This window comes from Platalea leucorodia, assembly GCF_965183815.1.
Source record: "Platalea leucorodia genome assembly, chromosome: 5".
Lineage (NCBI taxonomy): Eukaryota > Metazoa > Chordata > Aves > Pelecaniformes > Threskiornithidae > Platalea > Platalea leucorodia.
The window spans coordinates 8,043,374-8,065,553 of NC_138827.1; the positions used below are offsets into that span (position 1 = coordinate 8,043,374).

The window sequence follows — 22,180 nt, forward strand, 5'->3', positions numbered from 1 at the left end:
AGGCACCAAGATGCCCCTGCCCAAGCAAGGAGGGGGCAGCACCAGGCCTATGGCTCCAAGCCAGGGCAGTGGGCAATGCCAAGGCGAGCAGCAAGGGTGGTGGGAGAGGGGGAAGCTTAGGTGCCAGGGCTGGAGCCCTCCTCATCACCTAGGGGAGTGCAGGCTCTGCTCCCTCACCCTGGCCAGATCCAGGGGTGGTGGTGCATTTTAGGGTGCCTGGCAGGGTCCAGGCTGCTGGAAAGGGCCAGAACAAGCTGCAGCAAGTGCAGAAACACACCTGGGGTGATTCTGGACGCCAGCATGGGTATAGGGGAGAGGCAGCAGCAGTGGTGGGAGGAGGGCGGGAGTGGCAGAGGAGCACACACTAGGAACACAGGCTGCAGGACCAACGCAGGAGAGCGGGCAGCTCTCCCCTCCCCATCCCTGCCCTGAACCCCAGGGGTGTCTCCCCACACATGGGTTGGGGTCAGAGCAGCCAAGGGAGCCAAGAAAGAGCAAGAGCCTGCAGCTGCTGAACCATGGGAGTCCTTTTATTGCACAGCAGAGCAGGTCAAGTGCCTGCCCCCAGGGCTCAGCCTGACCCAGCCAGCTGGAGCATGTGGCAGGAGGGACAGGTCCCCGGGAGCAGGAGGGAGCCCCACCATGTCCCCTCCACTCCCCACAGACAGGCCCTGCAGCAGGGGCCAGGGCAGGGCTAGGTCCCAGACAGCCCAGGCTGGATGGAGGAGGCGATGGAGGCCACGTGCCATGGCAGAGGGACTGTGCCCAGCTCAGCTGGGCACTGCTGCTCCTCCTGGCACACTCCAGCCTTTACCCAGCCCTCAGGGAGAGCCTACGCCAGGAGCAAATGGAGCCAAGGGTGCATTTTGACCCCTTGGGGAAGCAGGGGAAGGGGTGAGAAGAGGAGGCAGTAGACGTGGGAAGGCAGCGACAGGCAGGAGTGCTGGGGCAGCACGGCCGTGCCGGTGCTCCAGGCACCGCGATGCCTGCACAGGCTGTCCCAGTCCTCTCCCCATCTCCCACAAAAGGGGGACCCCGGCTCTGAGGGGCTGGGGTGCGTCTCCGCTGGGCAGTGCCGCCCCGCGTCACGTCTGTGCCAGCGAGAGCTCCTCCAGGCCTTCCTTCCCCAGCCGGTACCTGGCGAGGTCCTTGCGGGTGACCATGCCCACCACCTGCCGGGAAAGGGACAGGGTACAGCCCCACACTGGCATGCAGAGCCTGGAGACAAGGGGAACATGTCCCCCACTGCCGAGGAGCCTGGTCTGTCCACACACAGCGAGCAGGGACTCACCTCGTTGCGATTGTCCACAACCACCAAGTGCCGCAGTCCCAGGGCTCGGAAAAGCTTGAATACCCGTGGCAGAGATGCCTCCTGCAAAGCAGAGCAGGGCTGTGTGAGCTGCAGCATCCTCAGCCAGCACCCATCGCCCACCCATGACCCCCGGCATGCTGGGTGCAGAGGGGCCCCTGGCCGTTACCTGAGGCACGGTGTAGGGCGAGGGGTTCATGAACTCGCTGAGGTCGATCATGCACTCACGCTCGTCCTGGGAGACGTGGATGGACTGGATGGGGGGGAAGCGGGGGTAGGCATCGCGGAAATCCTTCAGCTTCAGTCGCCGCTGCACCAGGCTCAGGTTGGCCCTTTCCACAAAAACCTTGGGAGAAGAGAGGCCGTCAGGACCATCATGCAGTGCTGACAGGCACCAGGGCCAGGGCAACACACGGGGGCAGGGAGGGAAGAGGGCAGGAGCGTGGGGCGATGGACCATCTGCAGAAGAACAGCCTGTTTCGCATTCACTCGGGGTTTGTGAGCCCAGTGCGGTGCACGATGATGCTGGGGTCACCCCAGCACAGCACGGCAGCCCCCACTGTCTCCTCAGGCAAGCTGAAGGAGATGACAGGGACCCTCCACCAGCTCCTCCCAAGCAAGGTAGGCACCAAGGGGCCTGAGGCAGCAGTGGGACAGGGGAGCCGGGGTTCTGACACAGCCCAAACAGACTCCACGCAGCATCACCCACCTTGTGCTTCAGCAGAACGATGAGCTGGGAACGCAGGATCAAACCCCGCAGTCCTGCCACCTGCGACAGAGCACCACACATGAGATGGGGCTGGGGCAGGGCAAGGGCCCATGCCATGGCCAGCCCTCGCATGGCTGACCCCCAGCTGCATCCCTCGCAAGCAGTGCCCAGCCCACCTGTGTGGCGTCAGGGTTGCTCTCCACCACCGGGAAGCCATTGTGGTTAGAGGAGGTGTCGCTGAGGATGTCCACAACTGTGCCAACTCGCTCGATCCTCCGCAGGCAGGTGACAGGAGTGCTCATGACCTCCCTGTGGGGAAGACTCAGTGTGAAGCACAGTCCCACAGCAGCAAGCCCCAAATTCTCCCCTCTCCCCCTAGGCATGCCTCCTCCCTCCCCATAACCTGCCAGGGATGCAGGGAGGGAACACACCATGGGCCCTGCTCCCCGCTGGGGAAGGGGCTGGGCTGGCGGCACTGGGGACGAAGCATGTCACCACCTCCATTTCATAGAATCATAGAATCATTAAGGTTGGAAAAGACCCTTAAGATCATCGAGTCCAACCGTTAACCTATCACCGCCAAGTCCACCATTAAACCATGTCCCTAAGCACCACGTCTACCTGTCTTTTAAATACCTTCAGGGACGAAGACTCAACCACTTCCCTGGGCAGCCTGTGCCAGTGCCTGACCGCCCTTTCGGTGAAGAAGTTTTTCCTAATATCCAACCTAAACCTCCCCTGGCGCAGCTTGAGGCCATTTCCTCTCGTCCTACCAATTGTTACTTGGGAGAAGAGACCGATCCCCACCTGGCTACAGCCTCCTTTCAGGTAGTTGTAGAGAGCAAGAAGGTCTCCCCTCAGCCTCCTCTTCTCCAGACTAAACAACCCCAGCTCCCTCAGCCACTCCTCATAAGACTTGTGCTCCAGACCCTTCACCAGCTTTGTTACCCTTCTTTGGACACACTCTAGCACCTCAATGGCTTTCTTGTAGTGAGGGGCCCAAAACTCAACACAGTACTCAAGGTGCAGCCTCACCAGTGCTGAGTACAGGGGCACTATCACCTCCCTGGTCCTCCTGGCCACGCTATTCCTGATATGAGCCAGGATGCCATTGGCCCAGTCCACCTACCTGGCCGTGAGGGAGTGGGACGTCACTGGGGCCTCCCAGTGCAGGAAGGGCACGCTCTGCAGCTGGATGTGCATGTCGTAGAGCCCCTGCAATGAGAGCCGAGCCATCAGGAGAAGCCTGGTGAGATGCCAGGGGGTACAGCCAGGCAGCAGCTCCCGTCTGAGAGGGAGTACACACTTGTCCTGGCCCCCCCCACAGCTCCCCAGCACCCCCAACCCACAGCCTCTCGCTGGGTCCCAGGCTCCCAGCGAGCACACCAGCCCTCACCTCCACAAAGTAGTCTCCCACAATCTTCGCCGTCATCAGCACCAGCATGATAGGGAAACCATAGGTGACATTGCCTGTCGCCTCCATCATGATGACCGTAAGACTCAGTGTCATCCGCACTATCCCACCTGCGAGAGGTACCCGAGGGGTTTGGGGGTTGAGAGGGTCAGGGAAACATGGGGTGAGGGGACAGCAAAGCACCCAAGGCCCATCAGTCTCTGCGTGACGATTCAGGACTGCCTGCACAGGCAGGGGTGCCCTGGATGAGCCCAGCCCTCACTTAGTGCCCCAGCGCTGCCCATGCTTGGCAGGGTTATTAGGAAGCCGACAGCCAGGCTGGCCTTCAGCTGGGCAAGAAGCTGCACCAGGGAAGCATGGACCACTTTTTCCCATGCCACCTTCAGCCCGACATGAGCAGGAGGTGGCCAAGACTGTGCCATGGGGAACTCACCCAGCTGTGCGGCAGCTCCCATCAGGGCGTACTTCCCAGGGTCAGCCCAGATCTGAGCACAGGAGAGAGAAGGGGTTGAGTCAGCTGCTGGCTCCAGGGCATGCAGAGATAATGAACAGTACCGTGGCCCCAAAACCCCCCTCCAAAGCGAGCAGCACCTGAGGCCGCCTGCACAGGCCAGCTGCCAGCAGAGCTCCAGTGGGACATGGGAAAGCCCAGACCCAGCTCAGGAAGACATCAAGTGAGGAGTCAACCCACTCCACACCTTTCCAGACTGCTGTGCTGGGCTCTTAGCCAACTCCAGGCCTGCTGCCGGCCCAGCAGCGAGGAAGAAGGGCTGGATGCTGCATCTCCTTCTGCCCAGCGCTCCTTCCCACCAAGCACTCACCGAGCCTTTGGTCAGGTAGGACAGGGAGATGCCGAAGAGCCTCCCCCAGGCAGCGCCAATCAGCAGGGAGGGGATGAAGACCCCTGCGGACACCGTGAGGCCGTATGTCCAGCAGGCCAGGAAGAAATACATCAGTGTGAACATGCCCAGCGTCATGGGGTTGTAGGAACCTGAGGTGGAAAAAGAATGGAGAGTCAGTGCTGGTCCCGCAGCCCAGAGGGCAGAGTGATGGGCTTCGGCCATGGGAGAACGGACAGCAGCAGCCCCATGACACACTCCCAGCAGTGAAAGCCCCTCTCATCAGGTGCACCTTCCCTCCCTGGCAGCACAAGCCTTTCAAAACGGCTTTTTAGGTTGTTTCTGCCCCCTCAAGGGCCCCGCCAGCTGGCTGGTGCCATCCCAAGCCCTCCCATCCCACCAAGTCTAGCACACACCTTTCCTCCATCTCACGACCCGCGATGACCCGTCCCCTCCCAGCCCTGTGGTTCCCAGCCTCCTGCGAGGCAGCGTGACAAACTTCAAAGCCCTGAGGGACTGCCAGTGCTGGAGGACGAGGTTGGGAGGACAGAGGTGATGGTGACCTGGCAGACGTCCTACCGCCAGCTTCGGGACCAATTCAGCAAAGTAGGTCCTGCAAACCCCCTCCCGTCCCGCAGCTGCCACAGCTGCTCTGGCCAGTCCCAAGCTGCCCCACAGCACAGGCTGTGCCATCACAGCGAGACCCTGCTGTCCCCAGGACTCAGCCTACTGCTATTTTAGGATTGCTGAGCAGCTCAGTCTAGTTTAAATGAGTACTTTACAACCTCTTCACAGAGAGGTCAATGAACCAAAGCCCTGAGCCAGGGAGGACCCAGCACTGCAAGGAGTGGCCCCAAGACACAGGACAGTCATCACTTGGCTTCAGGTAGCCAAGCGGCACTCTCTGGGCTAAGGGTCTAGAAATTTGGAGCTGCCTGCTCCCTGCCCACGTGCAGCTGGGCACAAAGCTCAGACCAGTAGGCAGAGGGCACGCTGTCATTACACTAGGTCCAAGGGAAATGGGAGCTGGAACCTGGGAGCCAAATTGCATTTCTCAAGCAAATCCAAACCCCAAGATCCACCTCCGCAACCTGCCCAGAAGGTAAAGCCATTCAGGGGCAAGAGGCCCTGCTAATTAAGAAAACAGCCAGGGACATTTCCAGGACAGACTTCAGACAGCAAGTGAGGGTCAGACATGCTCCCACGCAACTCAGAAGCAACAGCTTGCAAACATGCATGAACAAAACCAGGTCCTTGTCCACAGGCTCCTGAGACCACAGCCCTTTGGCCGAGCTCATAGGTGCCACCAGGTACAGCATCCATCCCTCTTCCTTCCACCACCGCAGGAAAGGAGCAGGCACAGTGCTTTGGTGGATCCCATCATGCCCTCACGGGGCCGTGCTGATCATCCCCTGCCTTGTCCCGCAAGCAGCCAGGGAACAGGTCAGCCACCTCACACGAGCCCAGCCCCACTCTGCTCACATTCAAGGACCTGCTCGCTGGGTGCACAGACCTGGAGGGTCATGGAAGAGGTTGACGACACTCTTCTCAGGTGTGTTAAAGAAGGCAGTGGCCATGGAGTTGTACTCTCCATCAGCGCAGAAAAGCTGAGGGAGAAGAAAAGAGGGAGTTAGAAGTGGCAGATCCAGGCTGCCCTGGGGCAGGGAAGGCTGCCAGGCTCAGGGGATGTGTGCCGGCGAGGAGGCAGCTCTGGGCAGCAAGCACACCAACACCGTGCTTGGGTCTCCAGCCCTGCCTGCGGCAAAGGGCATTGACTGTGAGGTCCAGCGCCACAAAACCCAGCAGGGGCTCATCTCCCTGCTCAGCCCTCAGCCTCTGCCCAGGCCCAGGGTGGCCCCCACCCTGGGGGGCCATTCTCCAGCATCTCCTACCTGCAGGGGATATGCCACCGTGCTCCCCTGGATGGGCTGGCAGTCTCTCGAGCAGTAAATCATGACAAACCCCACAGTTGCCGTCACCGCTGCCACCAGCATGGCCTCGACTACCTGGAGGCAGGGCCGGTGGATGTACCTGCAAAGGGAGCAGAGGAGTGAGGGTGGCACCCAGGGGTGCAGGCAGGATCACTTGCAGCCTGGCTTGGCACGTCACATCGGGCATACAGACAGGCTGGCTGCCTCTGCTCCCTTCCTGGACCCTGCCAGGCTGTCCTGCCTCTGGTGAAGCTGTGGTGGGGACCTGGGGCAGGAGGCCAGCAGCAAGAGCAGCTTTGCCCAACCAGCTCCAGCAGACATGCCTGCCTCCCCTGCACGGAGCTGGGCACAACTCCCATGGAAAGGTTGGCGTGCTCTGGCTGGGGAGACAGTGCAGAGCCAAGCCCAGAAAGCTGTGGCCCGTGAAGGCCCAAGAAGAGTGATGCCCTGGAAGCTGCTGCAGGCCCCTCACCGCTCCACTGCCACAGGTCATCCTTCCCTGAAGTCATGAGGCTGGTCCTGGTGTTTGAAAAGCTGGTGACAAGTATTGGCTGTGCCAGACTGTGCTCAGATAGCTTTAGCAGCTCTCTCCATTCTCTCATTACTCTCAGAAGCACATAACAGTCAGGTCTGCACAGTGTTTGCACTTTTTTGGGTCCTCAAGTCACTGAAGGGAAATACTTAGCAGGGTCAGAGCAACAGTGGGATGCTGCAGGTCACAGCCTCGACTGCAGGCAGCAAGAGACATCTTTGCCTCCCAGCTTCCAGGGGCTGCTGTTGCTCATGTTAAGTGCAAGATTACAGACTTGCTGTGGGAATTACAGCCCTCCCTGGCTGGGAACATCGCTTTGAGGAAGCACAGAAGGCGCCAGCCAACCCATGTCAATCACCTTAGCTACCCATGAGCTCTTACCTGATCCGGAACATCGTTAACCAGTAATTGAGGGCATTGAACAGGGCCCCGAGGATGCCACCTGCAAATGCAAAAGAGGAAAGCTCAGCACACAGGTCCAAGGCTCTCCTACAGCTGCCCAAGACACAAGGAACCCCTGAAGCTCGGAGACATCAACAACCCATCCAGCATGACCGGCAACCCTGGGACACGTGGACACTGTCCCTGCAGAGACAGCCAGGACCTGACACCAAGAGGAGCCTGGCACCAGCAGCAGAGTGGCTGGGGGCCAGTTGTCACAGCACTGGCACTAGGCAGGCAAGGGACAGGCCAACTCTGTGGGGATAAGGGCAGCTCATCTGAAAGCAAGGGGCTGCCCATGACTGTGATGCACTGACCCCACTTAGCGACTTTGCAGTACATGGATTAAAGGGGCTCGCCTTTTCCACAAGAGTAAGGGTTGGGCCAGGATCCAGCTCTCACCCCTGGAGTTTAATGGATTTCCCATTCTCCCCAGGAAACTGATTCCAAAAGCTTTTTAGACCCAGACAGAGAACAGAGGGAATTACTCAGACTAATTAAATTGAAAGAGCAGCACTCTCTTACCAACCACTCCCATAAAGATGAAGATAGGAATTTCCTGGATTGTGTATCCCATTTTCTGCAAGCAAGAAAGAAACAGGTTTCAGATCTCCTGGCCCATCTGCAGCCCCGCAGCCAGTCACTGCTGGGACAGCACAAGCCTGCGTGAGCGAGCAGCACCCAGAGCTGCCCCAAGTCTCCCCCGGACGCTCTGCAGCCCCCAGATCCAGCAGCGGCTGCAAAAAAGCCTTCTGCTGGGGTTGGTGGAGCTGCGATCCAGCCAGACCCCACAGCCTGCTAGGGCAGAGCCTGCCTCAGCCCTTGGGTGATGCTTTAAGACAGACTGGTGGCCCCAAGCTGCCATGGGCTGCTTCTGACTCCTCCAACAGAGCCCTACATGAGGAATATCTGTGCCATACCTCGTTATCAAACCTGCCGAAGTTGATGAGCCCAGGGCTGGAGAGATCCCAAGCATTGCCGTGGTAAACGCTCAGAACAGAGTTCAGAGTGAACGTAGAGATCATGGAGGCAAAGAACTGGAAGGAGATGCAGCCCAGAGTCACTGCCAGACACCTCCAGCCCCGCTCCCTCACCACATGCCCCCCGCACTACCCTGAACTGTCCCCACAAGGCCCTTGGGTAGGGCTTGGTACCCACGGTGTGGTGGGGACAAGAGGCCACGTTCCCTGTGGCAGTACTCTGGGCAGCTTATGCTGACCAGGGGCTCGCTCCTCCTTTTGCCTCTGTGTTGCCCTGGGCACAGCCCAAGGCAGCTCCCTTGGAAAGGAGTTGGCAGTAAGATGGAGCTCAGCCAGGTCCAAATTCAGCCCCTGAGGACCACGGCACAGAAGGAGAGCTGGGATGCTCTTCCCTGGGATGTATTACACACAGCTGCCTGGCTCAGGCAGGGATGGCAGGAGGCCTGGGGATGCAGGGCATCGGGAAAAGGCAATGCCTCACACCGGAGCTGGCAGCCCTCGATTTACTGCTCCTGCTTTCCAGCACTTACAATTCTCCATGTCAGGAACTGGTTCCAGAAGGAAGCCCCTTCCTCCAAGCTGAAGAGGACACCCCCTGCAAATGCAAGACACCAACACCTTCACAAGGGGCGTGTGCCACAGACCCTTGGCTCACAGCACCAGCCGAGGCACCCAACTTCATCCCAGCCCATGTGCCGCGCACTGCCCCAGACTTCACAGGCTCCAGCAAAGGGACCAGCAAGCCCACCAAGCCATCAGTGACGTACTGATCACAGTGAAGCCCCTCCACTGCCCTCCTCAATCCCAGGGAAGCAACATCTGGGATCCAAGACAGATGACCCCCCCTCCTCTCTTTCCAAGACCTGCGTGGTGTGGCAGGACAGCTTGGAGCGGGGCCGGGCACTTCATGGGAGGGCTCCTGCAGTGCCCTAGGCAGATCCCAGCAGCTGCCTCCATGAAAGTGGGAGCAACCTCCTGACGAGATCCACGTGCAGGCACCACTCAGCATCACGAGAGCCAAAACATACCCACAGGGGCACCAAACGCAGCCGAGACGCCAGCAGCAGCTCCAGCTGAGACAAAGTCCCTCTTTTCTGTGTCTCTGCGGAAGTACTCAAAGATCTGAAACACCAAAGCAAAGGCAGGCTTAGGGCTGGCCACAGGCATGAGTTTAGGGCAGACATAGGGTATGCCTTATATGAACCCAAGCCACCAGCGTGACCCCGAGGAACAGCCCGGTTTGGGCACAGGAGGGGCACATGCAGCACAGCCCCTCAGCTCTCAACACCAACCTTGAAGTCTCGCTTTAAGGACGTGGATCTTCCCTGGGAGATCCCGGCAGCAATCACCGCTCCAGAGTGAATCATGGGTCCTTCCTGTGGGCAGGAGAGCAGAGTCAGGTCACAGCAGGAAGAACCCCAGGGACACTGAGGGACGGCTGAATGCTGCTCACCGGGTCGCAGCCCTGAAGAAATGGCTGGGAGGATCTCCCTCCAGGAAATACAGGCCTTGCCATTTTCCCCCCTTAAATCCTCATTCTAGCAAGTGGCTCCCATGGCCACCGCCTGTTCCCACCAGCACTCCCTCCAGCTGAGAGGGCAGGGGCTTCCCTTGTCTGCCTTCGATCCCAGCAAGCTAGAAAGGTCCCAACAGGGCACACAGGTCTCCCCCACTGAACACCTGCAGGGACAACCACCAATGGACATAGGCTGCTGCTCTCCTGCCCTCAGCTGAGCCACACACAGGCTGGCTTGGTGGCACCGCATGCCCAGGGGGCTGGCACTGCATGTCCCGGGGGCTCCCCAAGCCTGGCCATGCCGCAGTCACCTTGGCCAGCAGACCAGGGAATAAAACTGGGAAGTCACTGCAGGGCCCCCAGCGCCCCATCCCCAGCACAGGGCTGGTGACGGGCTGCAGCACGTGTGCCAGCAGCGGGTAACAACATGCCAGCAGTGTGTCAGAGAGCGCTTTGTGCACATCACCTTCCCAACGGCCAGGCCGCCGACCACGGAGAGGATGACCCCACAGACTTTGATCACCAGGGTCTGCAAAACAGAGACGACAGGCACAGCACATCACACGGGTAGCACAACGAACATGATCATGGCAGCCACGGGGGACACAGACCCAGTCAGCCGCAGGGGCAGGAGCCAGCGACCCCAAGGAACTCGTGATTCTCAGCCCCTGGTTGTGGCAATGGGGTTGGCCAACTTTCTTCTTGGCCAGAGCAAAAAATTACCCAAAGCTGCTCTTCTCAGCGGCAGCTGCCGATCCCAGGGCAGGAGGTTTAACCGCCTGACACTGGGGGGAACCGCGCCGGAGCCAGGCAGCGCAGCAGGGAGCTTGTGTCAGCTCCTCCTCCGCTGCAGCGCAGGCAGGGACGACCCCATGAGGGCACAACACGCCTGGGCCAGCCCGGGGCGGGGAGGCCCATCACGGGCAGAAGGCACACATCCCACCCCCTCCTGCTTCCTACCTTGAGGCGGACAACGTGCGGGATCTTCACACCGTTGAGATAACATTTGATCTGGGGAATGCCGCTGCCAGCTGCGACGGGCTGTGGGGAGCAGGGAGAGGGTGAGTGTCTGCCATGTACAGGATGGGGACACACTGGCCACCTTACCCTTGTCTCTCAGCACAGGGTGCAGCAAGCACACCCTCGGGGGGGCTGAGAGGTGAGGCCAAAGCCTATCTACAGGCGCTGGAGGTGGGCTGGAGGGAGGCACCCACTGCCCCTCAAGGCAAACGTGCCAGGGAGAAGGAGCTGGCTGGGTTCTTGGGGGACACTAGGGTGTTCCCACCACCATGGCATGGCAAGAGGCCCAGTGCTGCAGAAGGCTCACACCTGGTGGCCAGGGAGAGCAAGTGCAAAGCCACAGGGAAGACACTGCTGACTCAGAGTGGTCCGTAGGGAGCCATCGCCCCATCCCAGCCATAACCGGCCCCAGTCTCTGGCTTGTCCTCTGAGCGTGTCCCCGAGGCACCCGATCAGCCTGCTCTCTGCCAGCGCTCATGTATGCCCAACGCAGAGAGGCTGCGCCAGGGCCAAGGCTTGCGAGAGCTGCGCCTGCGCCCAAGGCTGGAGCACACCCTCTTCCCCAGGCTGCCAGCAAAGGGCAGCACATCCCATCAGTCTGACAATCCCGGAGAAACTCGACAGCATAGCTGGAGCCAACACCAAGGAACTGGGGCTACCGAGAGGCAATTTGGCAGAAATACATTTGCTATTACACAAACTTGCATGTTTTCTGGAGACGTGATCCTGCTTCCCCCATGTAAAGAGCCAGGGCAGGAGGCACAGGTATACCCCAACCCAGACCTGTTCCAAACTCTTACCTCTATGAAAGCAACGATCACAGAGCCCACCATCACCACGCTGGCATTCAAGGTGGCCCAGAGTAACAGGGAAAAAGACAGGCCCCCTTTCTCTGTGAACTTGTCAATGTCTGGGGAAGCAGCTCAAGGAAAGGCCAGTATAGGTTAGGTACCATCCCTCCCACCGTGATACCGCATCATTAAAATGCTTCTTGGACTGCGGCAGCGCAGCAGATCCTCCGCACTTAGAGCAGCCATGGCTGCTGTGAGAAGCCTCCTCCGTTATGGTAGTGCCCAGCCACAGCTCAGCCCCGTAGAGCAGCCAGGCACCCGGCAGCACCTTAGGCAGCAGGGTCCGTGCCGCCAAACCCAGGCGAGGAAGTGCTGCCCTCTCCCCCGGCATCCCTCTTGTGGCTACCAGGAGCAGAGATCCTGCAGCTCCTGGCTGGCCGGTGGCCATGGCTCCATGGGAGGATACTGCCCTTCACCACCCGGTACTTCAGCCCAGCCAGGTTCTCCACCACGATGTCAATGAAGCAAGCGACAAGGCCGGTGAGGATGCCGATCATGGCACAGATGACCCAGCGCTTGATCTCCACCGTCCGGAAAGCCTGACGGACAGACAGCCATCAGACCCCGCTGCCACCCAGCCTGGCCCCTTCCAGCATCGGGGGGACTCCAACCCACCTGGCCACCTTCCCCAACACAGCCCTAAGCCCCCACAGAAAACTGATGCTGACTGACCCAGGATTGCAAAGCCTGGCCACAATTTACTTATTTTAAGCCAGTGCCCTTGCTCCTCTGTGGGATCCCTAACAGCAGATGTGCTTTTCCAGCTTGCCTGCCTCCGTCAGGCCCCTCCTGTTGGGCTTCTTGCTGTGGCACTGACTCCCAAAGGCCTGAGGGCAGACGTTTCACGTGGCTCCAGGAGTCCCTCTTCTCAGGGACCTGCCCCGTGCTGCCTGGCAATGCCACCATGCGCACCCAGGCTAGCTCCCATTCGAACCATCCCGTGCTAGGTCCTTGCTCCTGAGGCTTTACAGCTCATCACAAGCTGGTCAGTGCCCATAAACCCACCCCAGCTCAAGCGCTGCTTTGAGCACGACCTGCCCTGGGGCAGAGAAGCCCCCCAGCAGCTTGGCAGAGGGGAATGGCTTCCCTGGGCCATCCCAGCTGCAGGGACAGTAGGCAACCGGGTTGCAGAAAGACTCACCGCATGGTTTATCCTCCTCTCCTCCTCCAGGAACAGCTGGTTTTCACTGTTGTCATAGTCCAGGCTCTAATTCAGGAAAGGGAGATGCTGTTATCATCTAGCACAGGGGAAGAGACATCCGTGCCGGGAAGGGCTGGCCTCAGACCCTCACCCCTGCCACTCCACACTCCTGTATCTTTTTCCTCCCTCGACCCTGCTACTTCCCTGCTGGAACCCCTCTAGCTGGGCAGCCGCAAGCCCTCACCCCATGTACCTCACCCACTGCATCCCAGAGGGCAGAGCCAAGGGAGGGAGACGGGCGCTTACCTCGTACTTAAGTGACAGGAGCTTCTCATTGTGGGGGATCTCGTTGGGATGCTGCCGAGGGAGCTCCGTCTCCTGCAGGACACGATGCACAGGTTAGGAGGGCTGGGTCCGAGTCCAACCCTCCTTTCTGCCACATAACGTCTGGTTTAGTGCTGTTTTCATGCTCAGGAGAGGTGGGGAGGACTGCAGAGACCCAAGCCCCAGTGCAAGCTGCCTGGCAGGCCAGGATCCAGGATGATTTTCCACCAGTTGATGGATGTACGGGATTTAAGGCAGCTGGAACAGGCTGTCAGGGTGCACCTTTGCCCACCACCTCTCCACCCCTGGGCAGGACGTTTCCCCACGGGGAGATGGAGGGTTTGCCCAGCCTGGTACCACACTGCCATGTTGATCCGGTGCTGCCTCCGAGCAGCTCCGCGCTCCGGCGGAGGGCAACCTTTCACCTCAGCAGGAAATTCCTTCAGCAGAAAGCAAGGAGCTATTTCAAGCAGGCACGCGACTTTGGGCAGAAACCAAATTCTGTTTCCCAAATGCCTTTGACTGTGCAAGCTGTTCCCAGCTCCGAATTAGGGCATTTACTGAGGATGCCGGAGGGGCCCCTGGGGCAGAGGCACCCTGCACCCTTCCCTGGCCCCGCATTGAAGCTACGGCCAAAGCCAGCCCAGCCTTTCCTCCAAGGTGCCGGATTAAGACACACTTCTTCCCATTTATGAATTCCATGAGAACTATTTAGCAAAACTCTTCTTCCCATTTGCTCTTCCTACAGCTCCAGAGCTGAGGCAGGAGCATCTGGGAAAGAAAAGCTTCTCAGGTGTGCATGGAGGGGGAATAAATTGAAACTTGAGAGGTTTTGCAAGATGCCCCGTCTGCTGCTAACCCTGTCCCCAGGGCTGAGACATCTTCCCCCAGCTGCTGTCCCACTACACATTCCCTCCCTTGCCTTTGCACTGAGCTGGGCAGCAGGCAAGAGCAGCAGCTTGGAGCTCTCACGACAAGAAAGAAATCCCTTCCCACACCACTAGATTCTACGTGTGCTCCCGCGGGAGGAAGGCTCCTGTGCCGGCGGGCTAGCGCTGGTGCTCAGAGAGGTACAGGGGACCATGACGTCCTCGGGCCAGCGCTGCGGCTAAGAGGAAGCAGCAGCGGTCGAGGCAGAGGGGCAGCCAGCTGCCCGCGCCCCGAAGGTCGCCCAGCCCAGGAGGAAGTGCTGGAGCCTTCGTGGGACAAGCGGGATGTGAGGGGGGGAACAAAAGCAGCCATTAGCGCTGTCAGTAGAAGAAGGGAAGTGGTCTCAGTAACGGCAGGCCCCTTTCTGTGCCACTCACCAGCTCACGGATGTCCTCATTGAGGTCCACATTGCTCAGCTGTCCGATGCGCAGGAAGGAGGAAGGAGTAAGCTGAGGAGAAAAGGGAAAACGGGGTCAATTCCCGAATGCGCCGCAAGCCTTGGCAGAAGGAAGGAGCAGGCACGCAGGCGCTCGTGCTCTGTGCCTCTCGCTGGGCTCTGCCGGCCTGCCCACCGCCAGAGCCCCCCAAAGCGCAGCACCCGCAGAGGACTGCTGTCAGAGGACACACAGAGGCGGCGAGACCCACAGCCCCGGAGGGAGCACGAGGCAGCAGCAGTCTGCCAGGGTTTGAGCAAGCTGCTGCAACGTTAGCTAGCAGAGCTGGCTCGCCCCAGGGAAGGTGCCAGCCAGCAGCCCCAAGAGCTGGCGTGGCACCCCGACACAGCAACCGTGCAGCCAGCAAACCCGTGCTGAGCAGCACATTCCACACTCCCCTGGAGCTGGGGAGGGACAGACCCCCCCCGAACAGAAAGTGCCATCTCCACGGTCACAAGCACACCAAGACCTGCCGGGGCCATCCCTCAGCTCGCACAGCCGGCCAGTGATAAGGGATAGCCGAGGGCACGTTTAGCTCTGCCATCTGCTCCATGGGAGTGGTTCCTAGCTGGGGAGACGAGCACATCGGCACGTTCATCTCCCTCCGAGCATCCAGGACCGGAGTGACGGCCGGGCCAGCTGCCAGCCAGCGCACACAAGAGGAAGCGGGGCACGTTGCTCCTGTGCAGCCTTGGGGACACTGGCACCTCTCCAACCCAGCCCCAGCGTGATGCTGGGAAGGAGCCTTTGCATCTCCCTCTGGGGCAGCAGGTTCTCCTTTCTCTGATGACCACTCCAGCTCATTACTGGTAGTGCAATTGCATAACATGGGAGTTTTTGGACTATTTGGGGCACCTCTTGTCTCCCGGCTGATGCAGGCAAGGGCTTGGGTTGCAGCCGAGCCAGCCTCCAGCCGGCCAGTGCTGCAAGGGCACCCAGCAGAAGCAGGCGAGCTGCCATCACCCCTCCGCCATTGTGAAACACAGGGATGCACAAGGGTGTGAGCAGCGCTGTCACTAAGCACAGTCCAAACACCGTTTCTCAACATGAAGATCTTCCCCTTTGAAGCCTCACCCCTCCCCAGCTGCCAGGCTAGAGGACTGGAGAATAAAAGAGGGATGGCGAGCAACAGCAGGGCCCAGGCATGTTGGCCCCTCTCTGCCAGCAAGCCGGCAGATCCCAGATCGAGCCCCTGCCACTTTAATCCCCACCGATCCTGTCTGGAATGTGCGGGCCAGGGCAGCTGGGAGCCGCACACATCACCGCAGATGAAGAATATCCCTTTGTGTTTGCAGCCTGACCTATTTTCCCATTTCTCCATCTGCTCCACGTTCTCATTCACTCCCTGACCTGCAGGCAGGTTTTGCTCCAGCTTCTCAAACCCTCTTTGGTGCCCTTTCATCCCCAAAAGCCTGAGCCATGGCAGGCAGGGGCGTCCCCACCAAGGGAGCCGCGGGACTGTGGATCTGCCCACAGGAGGGGCTGAGCACGAGGTGCTCCATGGAGCAGTTTTTGGACATGGGTTTGCCAAGACCAGCCTGATTCTGGCTCCACAGTCCCTCTGGAAAGGACTCAGGTGGACTTTTCCAGCAGTCAGAACAGACCATCGTGGGCTCCTACAAGCTGGGCACACACAAAGCTGTCACCTCCCCAGGGGAACGTGGATGGGAACTTACACAGAGTCACGAGCTGGAGGCAGGAACTGCCTGTTTCAGTGTCCGCTGGTGCCCAGCCACTTCAGTGGCAGGCGGAGGTCCCAGCCAGACCCCTGCCATCCTGGGGAGGGGGGAACAACAGAGTCCTCACCCTGAAACCCTGGGAGGGACAAAGCTGAGACCTTGCAAAGGAACTCCCCTCCATCTGGCTTTAGGAAGCACGAAATTTTAAGGTTTTATTAGATGCCACATGTCAAGGGTAAGATCAAGGCAATGAGACACAAACCGCCACTGGCGCCGTGTCCCCTGCTCATGCCTGGGCTCAGGCCTCAGGCCCGATACGGGACCAGCCCTTCAGGGAAATCCTCCTTCTGCTAGTCACAGAGGTCCGCAGAAGGAGCAAATGGGGCCAAACCAGTGACACATCCCCCCTACACCCCTTCCCTATGGAGCAAGTGGCCACAGCACAGCAGATCCATTCCCAACAGATTAGGTGGCAGCAGGACCCAAGCACAGACGAAGGGAAAGGAGCTGCAGTTGGACCTGAAGCTGAACTTTGTTAGACAAGCAGCGTGTTTTTAACATGGCCCCCCCCCCCCCCCCCCCCCCAAGTCCTGGCATCCTTCCAGCATCCAGATGGGCCAAGTCACTCTGTGTGCAGAGGGCTGGCTCCCATCTCGCCTGGCACGGGGATCACACGCTGGGAGGATAGGGAAAAGCTACTTCCATCAGCACCTGACTTTTATAAGAGGGCCACGGGGGATTCAGGCAGCCAGAAGTTAAGACAGAAGACTGTTTGTGCACGGCTCAAAGATTCACAGAGCATATGGACGGCACTACCTTCCTTTGGATGTTTTTCAAACTCAGGCCAAGACAGCTGCTGATCCTGGGCACACATGATGTTGGTGTGACTGCAGTACGATTATCTCCACGTAAAAACATGCACTGTTGCCAAAACCCAGAGGACACACAGGGCTTAACAGCTCTCCTGTCCCAGGAGAGGCTCTTAGGCCAGCTGAGCCTGGCTCTGAGAGTGGCACACAAACAGTGGTGGCACTCAGCCATCAGCACTCGCCCCATTTCAGGGGGTAATGCTAATTCCTTACCCATTTTGAGCTCTGCAAAGAGATGCCTGGAGCCTTGATCTGGACCAATACTGCTTAACACCTCTGTTAGCCAGGCAGTTGGTACACTGGCAGGCAGGGCTGCTCTTCAGAGGGACCTCACCAGGCTGCAGGGGAGCCCCTGAAGTTCAACAGAGGCAAATACAAAGCCCTGCACCTGGGAGGGACATGTCCCGGTGGTTAGAAAGCAGCTTTGCTGAAGAAGTCTTGCAGCAAGCTAGTAGATGAGTTGAAGAGGAGTGAGCAGCACACAGCTGCAGCAGAGGTGATCAACCAGCTCCTGGGTGGTGCAAGACCACAGCCAGGAGGTCTGGGGAAGGGATCCCACTCCTCTGCTTGGCACCTGCCAGAGCACACCTGGGACTCGGTGCCCAGTTTGGGCTCCCCAGGACCAGAAAGGCACTGAGACACCAGAGTGAGTCCAGCAAGACAGCCAGGGGCTGGAGCATGTAGTAAGACATATGAGGAGAAGCTGGGGCTCCTCAGGGAGATCTTGCCATCTCAGGTCACCTAACAAGAGGTTACAGAAAAGACGGAGCCAGACTTTCCTTGAAGCTTCACATTGATAGGACAAGAAGCAGCGGGGAGGCTGCAGCAAGGGAACTTCTGCTTAGATATCTGAGACAAATGTTCACTCCGAGGATGGTGACACACTGAAGCTGGGGGCAGGCCCTGAGCAGGTCTAACAGATCTGCTGCTCTTAGCAGGGGCTGGGCTAGAGACCTCCCCTTCATCACGCTGCCACCCATTCCAGCACTGCCTGAGATGGGCAAGAGCAAACTCAGGATCAATCTCAACAAGAAAAAAAATCTGGCAGAAGATCTCAACCACCACCTTTTACTCACACCCCGAAAGGACCACCTCTGAGGTCAGGCAGCAGCAGCTGAATGCAGACCCCAGCAGCAGCCTGGAGCATCACGGGTCGGGGTGGGAGGGAGCAGCACTGCTGCCAGCGTCCTGGTTTGGCAAAGGTGACAAGAAGCCACACTGATATATGTGATGCCACAGCAGTGTTTTACCTCCAAGCAGAGCAGTCAAAGAGCAGTCCCTGTTTGTAATAGCAGAACAACTTCAGTCGAGACTAAAACACCACAGAACAAACCCAGGCTGGGTGCCCAGCGACCTGGCCATGCATCCCAAATGTCGCTCTGAAGAACTGTAAATAGGGAGTGTTTGACTCTGCTCCACAGCAGATTTCCACAGGGACAAGCCAGCGAGGCTGCTCCCTGCAGGACATCACCCACCCCCAGCAACCACTGCCTAGCATGAAGACACCCCCCCATTACACTGCCCCTTATCACCGTCCTGCTGCTTGCTAACAAACTGGAAGCACATGGCTTTCTGTTATCAATGAGATAAAGTGTGGCGCAGACCGCATCAGGAGCCCACAGCAGTATTGCAGAAGCAGCGGGAGGGGAGGAAAAGGATTTCCAGCACCCAGGGCCCTCTTGGCCCCAGTGCACTCTGCCGAGGAGCCCCTGGTACCTGCTTGGGTGGGAAGGATGACTCCAGGCTGCCAGGCTGTCACCGGGTGGCTCACCAGCAGGGGAAGCCCTGGCTATGGCAGCGTATGGGGCAGATGAGCTGCAGGGCTCTTGAAATCCCCCTCCTCTGACACACAACCACAGCTGCGATGGGCTTCAAACCAACACAGCCATCATCCCCGAAACACACCACACCAGGAGAGAACGAGGCTGCTCACCTCCAGGCCTGTAAGGGGGGAGAAAGCATCTGCACTCTCCCTGTGGCATCACCACTCAGCTACAATTTTGCTTCCAGCCTCCCGCTGCCACTCCAGGGCACAGCTGCTCCTTGCCCCTCACCTGCATGAGGCCAGGAGATGCCGTTGTTGTCCTGGCCCACCTGCCTTTCTCCAGGCACCTTGTCCCATGCGTCCTCTCTGCAGAGGACCAGTGCAAGGTTAAAGTGTCGCCGCACCCCCCAACGGTGCAAGCACCCAGCAGAAAGCACTGTGCTTGCTAAAACCCCTCTGCTTGGGGAAGCTCCTGCCACCACCCAAGAGCAGCAGCTTTCTGGGGAGGCCAGCTCCAGGCTCCCAGCAGCAGGCAGGTGGGGACATGCAGCCTCTCTGCCGGTGCCCAGGGAATGCGCAACCTGCAGCCCATCCGCCAGGAATCAGGGCTCACCCAGCTGACTTCTCTTTTTCTCCCTCCCCACCCCCGCCAAGATTTTCCAATTGCAGCAAGCGTGGCAGCCCTCCGGCATCACCACCCAGCCATAAACGCTGCGTTTTGTACCCTGTTACTTGAAGCTAAAGACAAAACCAACAACATCTAGAGATGCAGAATAATCACACAGGGGTTAAGAAGGACGAGCCGTCCAGCAGCAGCATCCTGGTCCACATTTTGGTGTCCCCCTGCCCACACCCTCTGGAGCAGGAACATTATACCAATCCCAAAGTCAAGGCATTTGAGCACAAACTCAGAGCATATCTTTGATGGGTAGCAATGGAGAAGTGTTCTTTTTCAAAAAGTGCCTGATGATGGAAATTGGCTGCTCTTACTAAAATTGTCCACCCACTTTTCAGCCTGGGAGCCAACGCGCACGCTCCAGAACAGGGGAAAGGGGCAGCCCACGGTAGGCATGATGCTCAGACATACAGGCAGCCTCTCGCTTCTTGATATTCTTGAGGCATTAGAAAGTCCTGGTGAGAGGATAAAGGCTTGGTCAGCTCCGGAGCAACGCTCAGCTGGCCCAAAACCAGAGGAGACCTCAGGGACAGCCCTGTAGCATCCGCTCTACACAGGCGTGTTTATCCAGCCCCTCCTCACCTCCTGCCCACAAACACTCAATCTCAGTCTCTCGCAGCAGTCAGCTGGGGAACTACAGAACCATGTTTCCTTTTGTCACTTTAAGATCACTTTCATTTCCATTAAACAAGCACGTGAGAAAGGGAAGAAACTCCACTGGGGGCATTTTTATTGTATTACCACAACCCAAGTTTAAGTCTCCTGTGAGCTAAGCAGCTCCAGTCCCTCTTTGTTTCTCTACCAAAGCTGTCCTGCCTTCCCACTTCAATCTATATGACTATATGGCATTTAGGTCAAAGGACCATCCGAGGCAGAGAAGCAGCTGCCCTACACTGAAAGGCAACCCCAGCGCTACGGTGACGACCCCGCCGCCACTGTCGGGTCAGTGCCGCTGCCAGGGGCATACGTGGTCTGGAGCTCAGGCAAGGCACTCACTCTCCTCCTTTGCTAAGGAAAATGCCACGTAGTGCCTTGTCACCAGCTGGGGCCTGAGCCGTCCACACCGCAAAGGGACGCGGTGACAATAAAGCAGGTCGGCAGGGCCGGGTCTCCACCACTGACCAGCCCTGCTGTAGGGGGGCTCAGGCATTTCTTCTGAGCCACCAGGAAAACCCTTTCCTAACTGACCCACAGCCACGAGACCTGGTTAATCCCTATGTTAACACCCTTCAGACCTGCAGAATTCACCACATGGTCTTTAAAGACAACCTGTGCTGTAGATACACGGGGTCCTGTTGTACCGTCTGGGAAGATTATCTTTATTTTCACACCAGGACAGCTGCAACGGCACAGGCGACTCCTTCCAGCCGCCGTGCCCTGCTCCCGCAGTGCCACGCTACGGACTTCCAGCCTAATGAACCCTGCATTTCCCTCTAATTAGCCTGCTGTTCGGACTTGCCCAGGAGCAGGGCAGCACAGAACCGTGCTCAGTGAGACGTTCCTGCTAACAGCTGCCAAAGGCTGGCATCACTCCTCCTCCTCGAAGCTCAGGTCTCCCAGCAAACCCTTCACAGGAAATTCGAGGACGTCACCAGGAGGCAGCTCCTCTCTCACCCGGTGCTGGCATGGAAATGTCCCGTGGACCCAGCCTGACATCCCACCCAGACCACGGCCCTTGCCCGGCACAGCCCGCCCAGCCACAGCTTTGCTCTGTAACAGGCACCGAGTGCCTCGGCCAGAGCCATGGTGTGCTTCATGTGGAGCAGAGACTGCGAGGCAGATTGCCTGAGTAACAGCCTCTGGGTACACTGGAGAGAAGTTTCTCTTCAGTTAATTACCCAAAATTAATTTGCAAGAAGGAATTAGCACGTGTTCGTGATACATTGCACCCTGGACTTGCTTTTTGCCAGCGTAGTTCCATATGTACTGCACGATGTCCACCACCATGCCAGCATTAGACGCTCTCGTGTTTGAGCCTGACACGTTGGTTTGGGCATCAGCGGGGTGCCAGGCAACAGGCTCTCTCGCGGAACCGTATTTTTAGTAGAAATGAAGAGGGCAGCCCCAGCAGGCAGGAGCAGCCCCTGCTCAGCGCAAAGTCCTGCTGGCAGGGGCCGTCTCGGCTGCACCCACGGCCGAGGAGCAGGCAGGAGCAGGGTCCCGGCCGGGCACCGGCAGCTGGCGATGGGAGCCGGCCGCGGCGGGGCCGCCGGGCGGGCACCAGGCCGTGAGTCAGCCCCCACGCTCAGATTTTCCCCCACGAGTGACCCGAGGTCCCCGTGCCCCGGCCGTGGCTCCCTCCCGGCTTCTCCCCGCGCCGGGCCCTGCCAGGTTCGGCTTTCCCCGGCTTCGGGGAGCCCAGAGCGGGCCCGAACTCCCCCCGGAGCTGCTCACGGAGCAGAGCCCCGGCGCCCCGCAGCTCCCCGCCGGCAGCCCCCGCCCAGCCCCGGGGCAACGAGCGCGGTTAAACGCTACAGGGGAGGGGGACGCGCACACGACCCCGGCCCCAGCTCCCCTCCGGCGGCGTCCCGGCGCAGGGAGGCCCGGGACGGGGCAGACCCGCCCCCCCCCCCACCCCGGGGTGCCGGTACCGGTACCCACCTGCCGGGCGCCGCCCGCCGCCCCGGGGCCGGTGCCGTTGAGCAGCGGGGTGGTCTCGCCCGCGCACCCGTCCTCGTCGTCCTCGTCGCGGTCGCGGCCGGACCAGGACACCTTCTTGGCGACGTTGGCCATGCGGGGCGACAGCGGCGGAACGCACCTCCGCCGGCCCCTGCCTCACCGGCCGGTCATGTGACCGCCGGGCCGCCGCCCTCACGTGAG

At 59.3% G+C, this 22,180-nt stretch overlaps 1 protein-coding gene across 1 annotated transcript; it reads right to left on the reverse strand.

The window, feature by feature from the left end:
• Positions 1 to 842: 842 nt before the first annotated feature.
• On the reverse strand, positions 843 to 22,144 carry CLCN7 (chloride voltage-gated channel 7). The gene is made up of 25 exons (XM_082313499.1): positions 21,962 to 22,144; positions 14,315 to 14,386; positions 12,990 to 13,061; positions 12,684 to 12,749; positions 11,949 to 12,081; positions 11,492 to 11,601; positions 10,632 to 10,712; positions 10,138 to 10,200; positions 9,448 to 9,531; positions 9,184 to 9,277; positions 8,686 to 8,750; positions 8,096 to 8,212; positions 7,701 to 7,755; positions 7,116 to 7,176; positions 6,164 to 6,302; positions 5,785 to 5,878; positions 4,254 to 4,423; positions 3,866 to 3,917; positions 3,415 to 3,542; positions 3,148 to 3,233; positions 2,195 to 2,327; positions 2,019 to 2,078; positions 1,479 to 1,655; positions 1,292 to 1,372; positions 843 to 1,172 (listed from the first exon to the last, which is right to left on the reverse strand). Exons 1-25 carry the CDS (start codon positions 22,091 to 22,093, stop codon positions 1,086 to 1,088), a joined length of 2,412 nt encoding a protein of 803 aa, XP_082169625.1. The 5' UTR covers positions 22,094 to 22,144; the 3' UTR covers positions 843 to 1,085.
• Positions 22,145 to 22,180: the final 36 nt, after the last annotated feature.

What these genes read in the sequence shown, in the direction of transcription:
- CLCN7 (XM_082313499.1), bottom strand. Translation starts at nt 22,093, where the DNA reads ATGGCCAACGTCGCCAAGAAGGTGTCCTGGTCCGGCCGCGACCGCGAC. An exon ending in AGAGGAGGATAAACCATGCG is followed by an intron (nt 12,082 to 12,683) that starts GTGAGTCTTTCT and finishes TCTGTCCGTCAG; the next exon opens with GCTTTCCGGACGGTGGAGAT. An exon ending in TTGTGGACAATCGCAACGAG is followed by an intron (nt 1,173 to 1,291) that starts GTGAGTCCCTGC and finishes CTTTCCCGGCAG; the next exon opens with GTGGTGGGCATGGTCACCCG.